This window comes from Amblyomma maculatum, chromosome 3 (genome assembly GCF_055883805.1).
Source record: "Amblyomma maculatum isolate TAMU_Amacu chromosome 3, ASM5588380v1, whole genome shotgun sequence".
Classification (NCBI taxonomy): domain Eukaryota; kingdom Metazoa; phylum Arthropoda; class Arachnida; order Ixodida; family Ixodidae; genus Amblyomma; species Amblyomma maculatum.
This window is the reverse complement of record NC_139346.1, coordinates 218,663,705-218,677,152: the sequence shown is the minus strand read 5'-3', so window position 1 is coordinate 218,677,152 and position 13,448 is coordinate 218,663,705. Positions and strand designations below refer to the sequence as shown.

The window sequence follows — 13,448 nt, the reverse complement described above, 5'->3', positions numbered from 1 at the left end:
AATACGACAGAGGTACTGTCACTCTTCTCCAGTAAACACAATTGGTTTGGACTGAAATGGAAAGCAGAGGCATGTCAGGAGTCCAAATGAAGCATAACTGACCCCAATCTGGGCTAACTCGTCACCCAAAAACAATTCATGGGTTGCATGTGATATTAGTTCCCCAGTAGCAAAGCAAGTGCACGCCATATTGATGTCATCATTCAGTTTATTCCTAGTGGTATGACAAAAGACAAAAAAAAAAAAAAAAATGCACCCATACTTATACTTGTAGAACTGACCTGTGTATGTTACAAAATGAAAATTAAAGTCTGCAACGGGATCGATCCTCACAAATAGTGCATCTGCAAGGCCACTGCAGATGCGAGAGTCTCGGGGAGTTCCAAGATATTTAACCCATGATTTTCAACACCGAACAAGTTCTCCGCCATGATGCAACGCCAACATAGGAATGTCTGGCGCATGCAACTACCCGTTAATTTTATCGTGCCACACCTGTGCACATATCCAAGAGAGTGCAGGGCATGGACGGCGAGTGTAAGCTCGGCAAGGTAGAAACGTGCTTCATCCTCTGGCAGCAGGCCCCCCGAGCGGTCCAGCAGGCCAAACAGGTCGCCCCCGGGCAGTAGCTCCATTACCAGGTAGAGATGTGCGCTGTCCTGAAAGGCATACTGCAGTCGCGTCAGCCATGGACCTGACTGCGCAGCCCGTGCTAGGATGTCTCGCTCTTCTTCAAAGAAGGCCACCTGTGAACACATAAGATGCATGTCAGGGTGCAACAGCACAGATTAGACCACTTGTAACGCAACATCTTATAGCTCGGGACCATGCATAATGCGCTGTTTTGTGTGCGCCAACTTCCTTCTTACAGAGCTCAATACATTGGTGCACCACATACACATCCCTGCTCTTTCCAAGCAATTAAAACGCCTCTACCAACCACTGCATCCTGATTTTAGTTCATCTTTCCACACTGCTTTCTCTGCTCCCTTGCAGCTTTTCTTTGCAAGTTTGTCAACGCTGTTTCACCTGCTATCATTGCCAGCTTTGCTGTGGCTTTCGTTTTCCCTATGCCATCTGTATGATGAGCTGGTGAACCTATGGTTCACTGGCTTCCTTTTGGAAACTTGAGAACCACATAAGCTTGGAAATTTGGAACTTGCACACTACAGCGGCAAGCTCTCAACATTGAAGGTTTCCTGCAACCCTGCAGTATTTCCCGTCTGTCTCCTCCCCCTCCCCGTCTTTCCATACGCTTTCTCCCAGTTGTGTACTTCAGTTTTCTGTTTTCTCTGAAGCCTATTACTTCAGTCGCAGCCGCTTGTATGTATTGCACAAGCAAACACATGAAGATAAACAGCAATGCATACATACAGGCACATATTAATGGGGCGCTCTAGCCATCCGGAGTGTGTATGCCACGGCTAGAACATGCAGTATACTGACCTCCCTCTGCGAAAGCGTATCATCCTTGCGCAATATCTTCATGGCATAGATGTCGCCACTGGATTTTTCCTTGACCATGCGGATGTCACCAAAGTGGCCCCGGCCAATGACTGTCTTGACCTCAAAGTCCGCTATGCTCACCCGCAACTGTCGCAGGTCTTGCACTATGGTCCGATCTGGAAGGAGAGAGGCAAGGCTCACTTCCCCATTGCTCTTTTCTATGCTCGGCTAGATTGCTGCACCAGTGATACTGATGCATCCACTGACCAAACTACCCTGCTACACATCACCTAGCTGAGCACCAGGCTCTTCCGAACATAATGCTTTCCCACAGTAATTTCAAGTTGTGAAAAAACAGAACACAGTAGAAACAATACCAAAGTAATTACAATTGTTAAAATGCTACTACACAAAACGAGCCTTATATGAGAAAAGACGCACATCCTCAAAAGCTACCTACATTCTCCTCTTCAGGTTATATGTTTCACTGACACTTGGCAGTAGGCCTTCCATTGCTGCAGCTATTTTCAGTAATGAAATGAACATTGCTGTGACATGGAGCTCACATTTATCGAGAAAAAGGGCAATGTTCTTATCCCTGCGCAACACCTCGCGGTTGCACTCATCGTAGAGTGCAAACAGGGCATCCAGGAGGCTGTCTCGACTCGCCAAATGTCGGTTTGGGAGGGAGCAGCTGGCCCGGCCAAGGACAAGATGGTTGAGCTTGGTCGAGCGCACAGCTATTGGCTCCCGAGGCTGGGCCTTTCCTCCACCGTCACCACCAGTTTGGGCCATCCTGCCAGTTGAGCTTGATAAAACAAAGCATGCAGTGAATCCATTATTTATCAGTCTGTCCCAGCAGTTGGAGCCGAGACCACAAGCAACAAGTTTCCTCTAAACAGAAGTTTAGTTTTACTGGCAAACATTTTCCAGTGCATTGGTTCTGACAAGAGAAACTCTCAATGCAGTCCCAGCAAAAGGTAAGGTCACATCACAGAGTACTTTAATAAGTCACATTTAGAAAGTACAGACAAGAAAAGGCATATGTACAAACACAAGGAGCAGCCTCCTTGCATCGCTCAGCCTCCACATTCATGTTTTCTAGAGGAGTCGCTGAAGACAATTTAATACATAAGTACTTCCACCCACAAAGTGAAGGTCATGGTGTCTAGGCCTCACTAATTTCATTTTTTCTTCTCATTTAGCCACTCCTTTTCATGAAAGTCATTTGCCTTTCCTGTTTGCATAGTCCTCACAAAAAATTGGGATGGAAGTTGCTGCCTACACGCAGGAAAATATTTACACAGCGTCAGCATCAGGAATCGACAAGGGCACAGATTTAACAAAGCCTCATTATATTACCACAGTCATGTATTTAGGTTTTCGTTTTTTTCCCAAACTATTGCCAAATGGAACTTGCTCCCGGATGAGCTAGTGTGTGCATCCAATTTTCCATCTGCCATGGAGGACTTTACAAGAATTTTTTTTACATGATACTTCTGGTGTACTGTTGAATGAATGTGTAACATATTTTTCTAATGAGATATTTCTTACTTTTGTACTAAATGTGCTGTCATCCCCTATAATTAAAATAGGAGTTTGTGTTTTAGTGGCATAACTACCTAATTTGCTGCCGCCATTTGACTCTTTCCTTCGTGGCCTTTTGTGATTTAATTAACCTCCCGACGATAATGCCCAAGAGCACCCTTCATTAACATGGATGACTCAAATCATAATTTTGACCGGAACAGCGCGCACTAAGACACAGACAAGAGAGACACGACACACACGAGCGCTGACTTTCAACTGGTGTTTATTGTTTGGAACGAGGCATATATACACAGTTCCAACAACACAAGGAAAACAACCATCCTTCATAGATTCATAGTCAATTCATGCATGTCACACTGAACAAGGACGATAACAACATTATCATTTTCCCTTCACTAAAAATGCCAATTCTTTTGAACTGATCGATAAGGAGGGGCTACTGACGCATGCGTCTTTAGACCAGGCGATGTGCGCTGCTTCAATTATTTCGCGTGTTAATTGGTCACTGTGTTTACTTAAAATTTGTGTGCTAGTGAAGTCAGGGTGGCAAGTTTTGTTTTCACAGTCTCTACAATGAATCCCGAGATGCCCTTTTACTGTGTTATGCACGTTATTATTGTGCTCCTTCAGGCGTTCTCTCTTGTCTGTGTCTTAGTGCGCGCTGTTCCGGTCAAAATGAGTTACCAACTTGCCCAAGCATCTGTTTTATCAAATCATAAACAATACGTATTTGTGTGTTGTTAATATGGAAACTTGCTGTCTGAACAATGGACAGTATCAAAATTAACCGAACCCATTGGGGCCCGTATATTTTTGTCACATTAAGCCATTTTTCCTTGCCACCAATTTGAGTGCAGGTACGCAGCCAAAAGAATCAAGTGGAAAACTTCCATTACATTAGTAATGCATTATGTGTGACAGTGTGAAAGTGCAAGTAACTTTTTCTGGTCTCATGCATTACTGTGCGATGGTTGACGTGCCTTCTCATTCCTCACATTTATTGCATCTTATGCTATGCTTAAAGCCACATTATGCCAGTCGGCCAACTACATCGGTGGTCAAACAAAATGTATGAGGCTTTGAAGCAGTACGATATACTGATAATTTGTGGGATGTGAACAAACGCAGATAGATGTGATCATGTCAAGCCACCAGTGTCACTAGGGGCCTAAACTGCATTCCATGTTATAAAAACATGGTGACAAGAATAATTAACTTAGAGCTCCTAAACTACTGTCAAATTCCTCATCCATTGCACATGACCATGCACTAAGAAGACCCTTATCACTAACTGAATGCTTTTTCACGAATTTGTCTACAGACAACCTGCTTGATGGTCAGTGTTGCTCAGGAACTGAAGAGTGTGTATTAACAAGGCACACCTCTACTCATACAAATACGTTTCATGCTCAAATAATCTGGGCTATGAAAGGCGTTCAATTTTTCAGTGCGTTTTTTTTTTCATTCGCATGCCGCATATGACACTTGCAACACACCGTTCACATTTAAAATTTGCCTGCACCCATTAAATTATTATTAACTGAATCTCCTCTGCAATGTAATTTGAGTTTCAAGTTTTAGCTGTCAAATGGTGCCCCCGACGCTAAACTAAGGTTGATGTCACGTCAATACAAAAATTACAACATAATAGCCGCCTGTTTTATTGCCGTCATACTGGCTCCTGAGGCCGGCTGGGGTAGTTTTGACAAAACATTACAGCAGTGATTACATTGCAATATTTCATGTTTTAACGTAATTTCAACACTACCTATGCAATCATAGTTACCATTCAGCAACTCAAACCGAAAATGGAACTGCATGGGAAAAGAAATACTTATTTTATAATTCACTGAGCATATGCAAATTTCATGTCACAATGTATACTTACCAATCTGTAGCACATCATTCCGAACAATGAAAACAACATTTTAGTGCTTCCTAACTCACGAAAGGCAAGAACAGGTTGACACTGTTTTATTAGTGAGCATTAAATGCTACCATGGGGCCGTTTGGCTTTGGTTCAGATGTTCAAGTTGCTATATTCTGCCCACTAAGCAAATTTAATGGCCAAACTACAAGGTACTACAAGGTTCGGGGTACCTTCAGACTATCCCGTTCATAGAGTTAAATTCTTGAAAGAAAAAAAAATGGAGAATACAGGACAGCAGAAATTAGTAAAAGCTTACGTCGTTAACTTTAGTTTACTGACCGACTATGGGACTTAACGTATCGTCACGCCGCGCTTCAGAAAAACGCATCTACAGAACCATGATGCATTATTTCATATTTCAACAAAACACGACTATACTGCACAATGAGCCATCGGTAAGCACACTAATATGCTGACACATTAATATAAGGTAATACGCAGCCAACATTAAACACGTAATGAAATAGTCGCACTTATTTGGTACATTTCGAAGTAAGGTGTCATTTAAAGGGCGAATACAACTGCAGTGAAGCAGAAACCAAGAAACTCTAGAGTGCCTTGATCCGGAAAGGAGCGCGCGCAACGAGGCACCCTATGAAGCCAGAACCCCCAGCGACGTATATCTAAGTAAGTACATACGTACTACTACTGCAAAAGAACAGTAAATGGCGTTTCATCAAATGCTCATGCGCAAAACGGATTCAAAACCTGCTGGACATTCTGGGAGTCCACAGCATTTCAAGTGTTCTATGAATATGAATGACGCACAAATATTCCCTTATAAACGCAACAACTGTCATGTACTGAAGTGTGCATTTGTGTCAGTAATGAGTTCGATCCGGAGAGCTAAGCCGCCTCCGCCGCCGCCTCTTCACTTTCTATAAATGGCAGTCGAGGTAACGCCAGTGCAAATCGAATATCCACAACATGCAGCTTTTCCGCATCAGTTCGAACCGCTTCGATTAAGCCGCACGCAATTATCAAACATTTCCATATTTAAAATAGAACATTATTGCCCAAGCGCCCAGTCGCCAGGATCATTCGAAATGAGCGGCCGTTCATTGTGACGGTTAAGGCGGCAATGAAAACTAAAAGCAGCGTTCTAGGAACCGCGTATTGGTGCTGAAATAAGCGTGAAACACTATGCTACAAGCTCAAACTTACGCCTCTGATGACCAGTGCCGGTTAATCCATTGAATAAAACGGTTTCTTCGAAGTTAGCGCGAGCTTAGCGTTCGATTGCGTTCAAACAACTCAAAACCAAAAAAAGACGCGGCTGTTAGACCAACGTTGCCTAAGCAGGCTGTTGAATTTCGCTAACCACACAACAAATTTAATTTTTTGTAACAAAAACCGAAATCAACGCATAGTTATTTTTCTTTATATAGCTCAATTTAAAATATGTCTACATATGGCATGTGATTAACTTTTTTGGAACGAAGCTGTAGAACGTATTTCTGATTGGTCAAATAAAATGTGACGAAAATTACGTCGCTCAAACAAGAGTGACGTGTAGCACATGAGCAAGAGGAAGAGAAGGAGAGGGGCCAGTCAAGCCTTCAGCAATACTAAGCGGGGGAGGAGAGTCAGCTTGGCGGCTTTTGCTTTGTGCGCTTTCTTTTCCGCCACCGGGTCGCCCGCTCTCTCCTCCTCCTTCGTCCAGGTACAGTAGACAGCTGGCAGAGCAGAAAGCAGCAGGAGCAGTCGAGCAGTCGCGTACGGAGCGCGCCAGAATTCGGTGCTCTCGCTGTCGCGCGTTCCATGACTTCGTGAGCGGCTCGCGCGCGCGTTTCTTTTTGTGTGTGTGTGTGTGTGTGTCAACTTGCGGATACGCAGTGCAAGAGTCGAACACGTGCTATGGATTTATGACATGAAGAGCGACGGTGCCCACAACGCTGTCAGCGCCGCAATCCAATTTACCCAAGAAGCGAACAGCATTCCAACGGTGTCCACGCCGCCTTTGTTGAGTCTGATTGTTGACAGCTGCGCGATACGGTGAATTGTTGCACGGAAACTTTTATGCTTGTCTTGATGGAGGTGTTTATTGGTGGTGCGTTGACTGAGCCAGCGACGAGTTGGTCACCTAGTGAGGTAGTGCTCGTTTAGCAGCCTTGCACGGTGTCGTCGCAGTTGTTACCTGCTCGTTTTAAAACGTGCCTCGTGCAAATATACATACAATACAGTGCGGTTTGCGGCGCCGTTCTGATGCATGTCGTCGGTGAGTACTGTGATGTGCGCCTGCCGGCTGGAATTGGGGATGCAACCTACGACCGGTGCTAGTCACTCGCCCATGCTGGGTGAACTTGAGGATTACTTGCACGAGATCCGAGGCCGCGACGTCGCGACCGACGACGACGAGGCTGACCCGGGTGACGTCTACTCGCAGCTGGCGCAGAAGGAGAAAGACTTGCTACTGGCCGCCGAGATCGGCAAAGAGCTGCTCGAACGCAATTCGGATCTCAGCCGCCAGAATGAACGACTCACCGAGGAGTACTCACGCAAACTCGAGGTAAGCTAGATGCGTGTGAGGCAGCATATGTGGCTAGAAAACAAGTTTTGTCAGGTATATGATGATCTGCGGTCGCTTGAGAGTACAAAGGTATATAAAATTAATCGCGAGGGAGCTGGGTTTCCCCCAGTTGCTTGTTTTGTTACTGACGTGCATTTTACATCTGATCCTTTTGCGAGTCTTGTCAGCCCCCCCCCTTACACTTTCTTTGCCGTTTCTTCTCACTATTTTTATATAAACCACTTGTGATGAAAACGGTAAGAAAGAAAAAGAATGCTCCAATTTAGAAGAATACCAGCGCGCGGAAGTTCTCTCGCCTCCGCTTTTTTTTTCACGGCAGCTGACGAAACGGTTGCGCGAAAGAAAACGGGCTACAGCAGCTCCGCACGTATATATAGTATCAGCTGTTTGCAGGTGAGTGAGTCACATCAGCGATTGCCCTTATCTGCCGCGATCCGCAGTGCCTTCTGTATGGGAATCCGGATGTCCGATTGCACCACTACCCTAGCTGCTCGCATTTGTTCGCCAATGTTTCGGAGCAAAAATGCGAGCGCACTTAGGTTGGATTGCGCTTTAATGTCGTTCTGTACTCTTGTTATTATTTCAATACCAGAACAGCACGCGGTCACTTCCGGGAATTGGTCCTGTGAGCGCACGAATGCCTTGTTTTGTTCCAAGATGACAATCGGTTGCTGTGGTAACCATGGTCGTTTTTGGCGAAACGGTCGGCGCGCGTACTTCGATGGACATGTCAGGGCAGTGTAGTTTTCGCCTGTTCAGTCTGGTAGTTCGAAATAGATTCTGTTCATATCCCTTGATAGCGAGATAAAGACATTCTACAACAGTGATGAGTATATCGCGTCCATAGATAGATGTATTTATTGAAAGCAAAAGGCAGAGAGGTTGGCCGGAATAATTCAAATCTGGCCTGCTACTCTGCACTGGGGAAGGGGAAGGAGAGAAGAAAGAAGGTCATGATGGGTGACGATGTGAGAGAATGCATATGAAATACATATACAGACACAGTAGATTGTTTTACAAGCGCGAATCAAGTCCGCTGGCGAACAAAAAACGGCAAAGAGCACGCACTGCTTGGGCACCCTTCCCCTTGTCCTGCCAAGCGCGTCCATGTATTGTAATAAGCAGGTGAAGTTCGCAGTTGCGGAGGGGATTCTTTTGACTTACACAGGCAAAGAGCGACGCACAGCAGTTATCCCTTTCCGCCTGCAAACGAGTCGCTCCTGCGTCCTGAGCTCAGTAGCCGAAAGTCGTGCCCTGTAGATCCGCTGCATGTGTATTACTGTCGGTCCTTTATACACGCTTATCTCGACTAGCTATCAGTCACGCAACCATCCTTTTCTTCGTTTCCATAAGCTTTCCGTGTTTGTGGTAGAGCCAGCATTTGGCCTTAAATATCGGCTCTTGACCCATGCGTGCTTATCGTGTGGCTGGCATGAGCCACAGACCCATTCCTATTTTCGGCAGTAAACCATAGTCTAGGCATGTAGTAGTACGTGTTTATAGACTGCCAGTGTTGACACGTACGCCTAACCGCAGCTTTAGAATTTTTTTTTTCTTGCGATGTTCATTGCCTCGGGGCATAAAATGAATGTTATGAAAGATGAAGGGTATGATCAAAAAATTAAAGAGCACTGCAGAATCTGCATTGGAGTAATGCGAAGGCACGCATACTGCTGTTAGTTGCTTAATTCACTTCTTATTTGCCCATTTTAGTCTTTGGTACTTTCAAATTGCGCGCCAATCCCTATGCCTTTTTTTTTTCGGCTCTACTTCCGGTTGTGTGGCGTCATATCCACTACAGCACACACTCTCTCTCTTTCCGCTTTCACTCCCACTTTCGTCCCTTCCCTTACACGCGGTTCAGGTGTCCACAGTCACGCCGGGGGGGTGCAGTGGTAAGACGCCCGACTATTGTGCCGGAGGAGGAGGAGGAAAAACATTTATTTAAATCCAATAACTAGGCACTGGTGATTAGGTGGTCGTGTCCATTTCAGGCGGCCTCCTCAGTCCAGGATGCCGGCAGCTGCTGCTATCCCGCGCGCCCGCTCGAGCCGTTGTCAGATGGGAGGAGGTTTGGCACCAGAAGGCACCGCACCTCAAGGTCTCACATAAGCTATCTACCCGTCATCATTCATACATCATCCCCGGCACGTCCCCCCCCTCCCGGATGTCCGGAAGGCGGAGCTTTTTGTTTTGGGATGACGGCCATACCCTGGCAAGGGGGCAGTCGTGTGGTGACACGCACACAGCAGTCACCGAACACTATGCCAACTGTGTTTAAGGTCCCCGCTGTGATAGCAGGCCGAACACAGGGAGACCGGACCTTCTTTGGACCTCGGATGTCCTGAAGGACAACTGTAACGTTAAAGGGCTTCATATCGATACTGTTATGGTACGCCCAGAAACCTCGCAAATAATCGGTGGCCTGCTCCACGTGTCCATGAACTCTTGCTCGCTGAGGTGACGCTGCTCACGGCTTAGGTGAAACCAGACCTCCCTGCGGACTCGTGCGAGTACCTCATGAAGGCCTGGGACACTGCGCGAAAATGCAGCGGCGCACCTGGCAGACCAGACTTGGTACATGCACTCAACGAGCAAGAGCACAAACTGTTTCACAGCATGCCTGGGTAACGGGTTGAGGTACCGGACAGTTTGATATGGCACTCCTGGAATGCTAAACAAGGTAGCCACTCGTCGAAGGAGGGCTGCTGGGAGAAGACATTGTGTAAAGATTTGCACAAGGTCTTCACGACCACCACAGAACGGGCAAACTGGATGCAAGCTCGCTCGTGTGAATGCCTTGCTGCGGATGGGAAGCCGTCCGTGTGCAAAGCGATACATGAACGTTGCTCTGCTTGCATCCAAAAAGTCTGCCAGTATGAGATTCCAGCTTGGACCCATATTGGACAGATCTGTTTGAATATACCTAGGGGGGAGCTTCGGCGTCGAAAGATTGGCTAGATCTTTTAACGGTACTGCCAGAATATCTATGTCGGCCTGGAGGCCTCTGAGTCGCTCCAAGCAGTTAGCTGCTTGGGCGTAAAAGGGCGAAGGAGAGCCAGAACGGGGAACACAGTAGGAAAACGTGCTTTGCGAAAAAAGACGAATGCGGGTGCTCAGGATCAGCCGTTGCTGGTCTTGCAGGTGTGAGCTAGACAGAGCAGCTTCCCAAGAGGAGACGGTGGGGTGGGGAATGGGCGGGAAGCCTTGCGGCTTTGGACACGCCCATGTGGAGTGGTATAGTGTTAGTTTGGTGCTAGCGCATGATTGGCAGATCGAAGGGTACCGCGAGGGAAAGAAAAGGTGTTTGTGGTAGAGGTTCGGGAATGTGTGCAAGTTGTCGCCAGGTAGTGGCATCTGCTCTAAAGGGGGATTTGTGCGGTGCGGGAAGTGTTCTTCGTTGTTGTCTGTATTATTCGAGGGTAAGTGTGTACATGAGTGGTTCTGCGTGGTGGTTGATAGCTGAGAGCCTGATGATAGCCTCGGAGCATCTTCCTCTCCGGTTTCCGTATTAGCTGGTAATCGGCCGTCTTCAGTCTTCCCTCCTGGTGCCCGGCAAGTTAGTTCGCGGGCGAGCGCGTGGGCGCGCTCGTTGCCAGAAAGAAATGCGTGACCTGGTGCCCAAAGTATTCGAATAAGCGGCGTGTGCGTCTTTTCTTTGCACTGACGAAGGATTTGGTGGGTTTTGGGAGACAGCAGACCGGTTGAGAAGGCTCAACATGCTGCCTGTGAGTCTGTGACAATAGTGCAGGTTTTCAAGTGTTTGTCCAGGGGGTGGATGAGATGTATCGGATGGCGAGGGCTATGGCTGTCTCTTCCGCCGTTCTGATCGAGGTCGTGAGGATGGAGCCTGTTACTTGTACCTGACCGCCATCGTTCGTGACGGCCAGGCTCGCGGCAGGTTTGCCGGGGTAGCTTGTTGCGTCGGTGTATAATACGAATTCATTATTTCTTAATGTACGTTGAAGTGCCCGTACTCGGGCCTGCCGTCGGCCCGCGTTAAGGTCTGGATGCATGTTTTTTGGGGATCGGGGCCACTTGGATCTTTCCGCTCATTAAGGGGTCGGTGGTAAGGGGGTGCTGGGGTCTGGATACCCGAGTCTCGCGAGTAGGGCACGTCCGGTGCGTGTGTTTCGTAGTCTAGTTACTTGTCCTACCCGCTGTGCTTCAATTAATTCTTCCACCGTATTGTGGATGCCTGAGTGACGTTGAGTGGCCGCGTGGGGAGGGACACCCAGTGCCGTCTTTACCGCCGACCGGAGTGCCGCGTTAAGTTTTTCTAGTTCGGCGCGATTGAGGTGATGGTACGGGAGATGGTACGTGAGGCGACTGATGATGAGCGCCTGAACTATGCGCAGCGTGTCCCTCTCCTTAAAGGGCCACTGTCCAGGGAAGGCCCTTTTAAGCAAAGGAGCCCAGTGTTTCAATCAGGTACCGGAGATAGTCTGTGCAAAATGCTACAGTGACACGCGCGCCTGTCTGACAACAGCTGTCGTCCACCACCACCGAAGCGGTGGCGGGTGCAATGACGGCCTAGAACAGATAAAAATTCAGTGGCAGGCTAGCCCCCACCGCAAGCGGCGGTGACCTACCTGTCCCAGCCCCACCAGGACCAAGATCTTGCACCCGCCACCGCATAGGTGGTGGACGACGGCTGTTGCGGCGCGCGTCTTTCTCTCCCTCTTCTTTTTCTTTCTTTTCTACTTTCTCTCTTCTGTCCGCACGAGGCAGCGGAGGTGGCTCAGCTAGCCCCGCCGGGGTGGTGCAGTGGTAAGACGTCCGACTACTGTGCCGGAGTACCCGGGTTCGAACCCGACCTCGGCGGCTGCGTTTCTACAGCCACAACAACATGCTTTGCTGCAAAGGTGCTGCGGAAAAGCCAACTATATCCTAATTCTTACGAACGATTTTTCTATCTGTGGTGTACTGGTAACAGACTTAGACATCTTATGATAGGCAGCGGCTCGTTCCGAAGAACCACCTGCTGCAGCGTCGATGCGTGAAGCAGGTTATAAGCCTCTGCCAGGCAGGCGAGGCATGTCTCAAGAAGTGCCTAACTAACGTGTGCGCTGTGTATCATTATGTTTAGGTTAGAAATAAGCTCATTTATTGTCATTCCAGCGGTCGACGGTCGATAGCGACCTGCCTGACCTCAATATTTTTGAGGTGCCCGCAATGCAAGTCTGCGAGATGGTTGCCTCCTCGCGTCTGAATCGCGACGACCAGCTCCGCACGGCCGTCAACAAGTGGCGTCGGTGGCCGGTGAGCCGTGTGCCTTCCGAGGTCCGCGATTTCGAGAGGCGCCGGCGATGGGGCGTGTTACCTACGCGAGCACGCCTCGCCATGTCGTGCCGAATGACCAATGCGGAAACTCCGGCCGCACGGAAACCATGAGGCACGCGTTCTTTGAATGCCCAGTCGCGCTGGTCATGTGGTGCTTGGTGAGATCGAAGGATGTCCTCCGTGCACGGTGGCCCTGGCGCCAGGCCACCACGCGGATGTTTTGCGCGGCTAGTAGTCGCCTGTGTGTATTTTGTGCTGTGGAAGAGGCGTTGCCTTGCCGAAGTCCGTAGACAACCAGCCAGGGCCATGTACCCAGCGCTGCAGCGACTGCGTCTTCTATTGTGGAAGTATCTCTCTGATCAACTGGACAGAGATGGAGAGGCGCGGTTTCTGCAGCGCTGGCACACCCGTTTCTTCGTCGTTCGGGACGGCAGGCTTGTTATGCCAGCTTTGTCATACTAATCCCCCCCCCCCCCCCCCCTTTTTGTTACGTACCTCGAATCACGAGGAAGTGTATTGCCATATAAGATTAAATCATCTGTCATTAAGTTTCTCATTGTAATTCCTTTAGCTCGTGTTCTGTAGGCTTTGATGAACACGGAATAACTATTAATATGTGATTGTTGCTAGTATCGCACCTTTCGCTGTCCTCCCATGTATGTACTACAGTGCGTGTGTGTGTATATACAAGTACCTATGTGTGTGGAA

General features: G+C 48.1%; 2 protein-coding genes across 5 annotated transcripts in view; one reads left to right on the top strand and one right to left on the bottom strand.

The window, feature by feature from the left end:
• LOC146197730 (citron Rho-interacting kinase-like) overlaps positions 1–6,221 on the bottom strand; it is a 173,041-nt gene extending 166,820 nt beyond the window's left edge. For all 4 annotated transcript variants that reach the window (XM_084599641.1, XM_084599644.1, XM_084599642.1 and 1 more), the window contains exons 1-4: positions 6,092–6,221; positions 2,013–2,254; positions 1,447–1,622; positions 496–746 (exon numbers count right to left, since the gene is read on the bottom strand). In XM_084599641.1, coding sequence (XP_084455767.1) covers positions 496–746; positions 1,447–1,622; positions 2,013–2,241 — 656 coding nt within the window. In that variant the 5' untranslated portion in view covers positions 2,242–2,254; positions 6,092–6,221. The remainder of the gene's footprint in view (positions 1–495; positions 747–1,446; positions 1,623–2,012; positions 2,255–6,091) is intronic.
• A 264-nt stretch (positions 6,222–6,485) lies between these two features.
• Positions 6,486–13,448, top strand: part of LOC146197729 (BICD family-like cargo adapter 2) — a 112,357-nt gene continuing 105,394 nt past the window's right edge. The window contains exon 1 of the mRNA XM_084597231.1: positions 6,486–7,436. Coding sequence (XP_084453357.1) covers positions 7,137–7,436 — 300 coding nt within the window. The 5' untranslated portion in view covers positions 6,486–7,136. The remainder of the gene's footprint in view (positions 7,437–13,448) is intronic.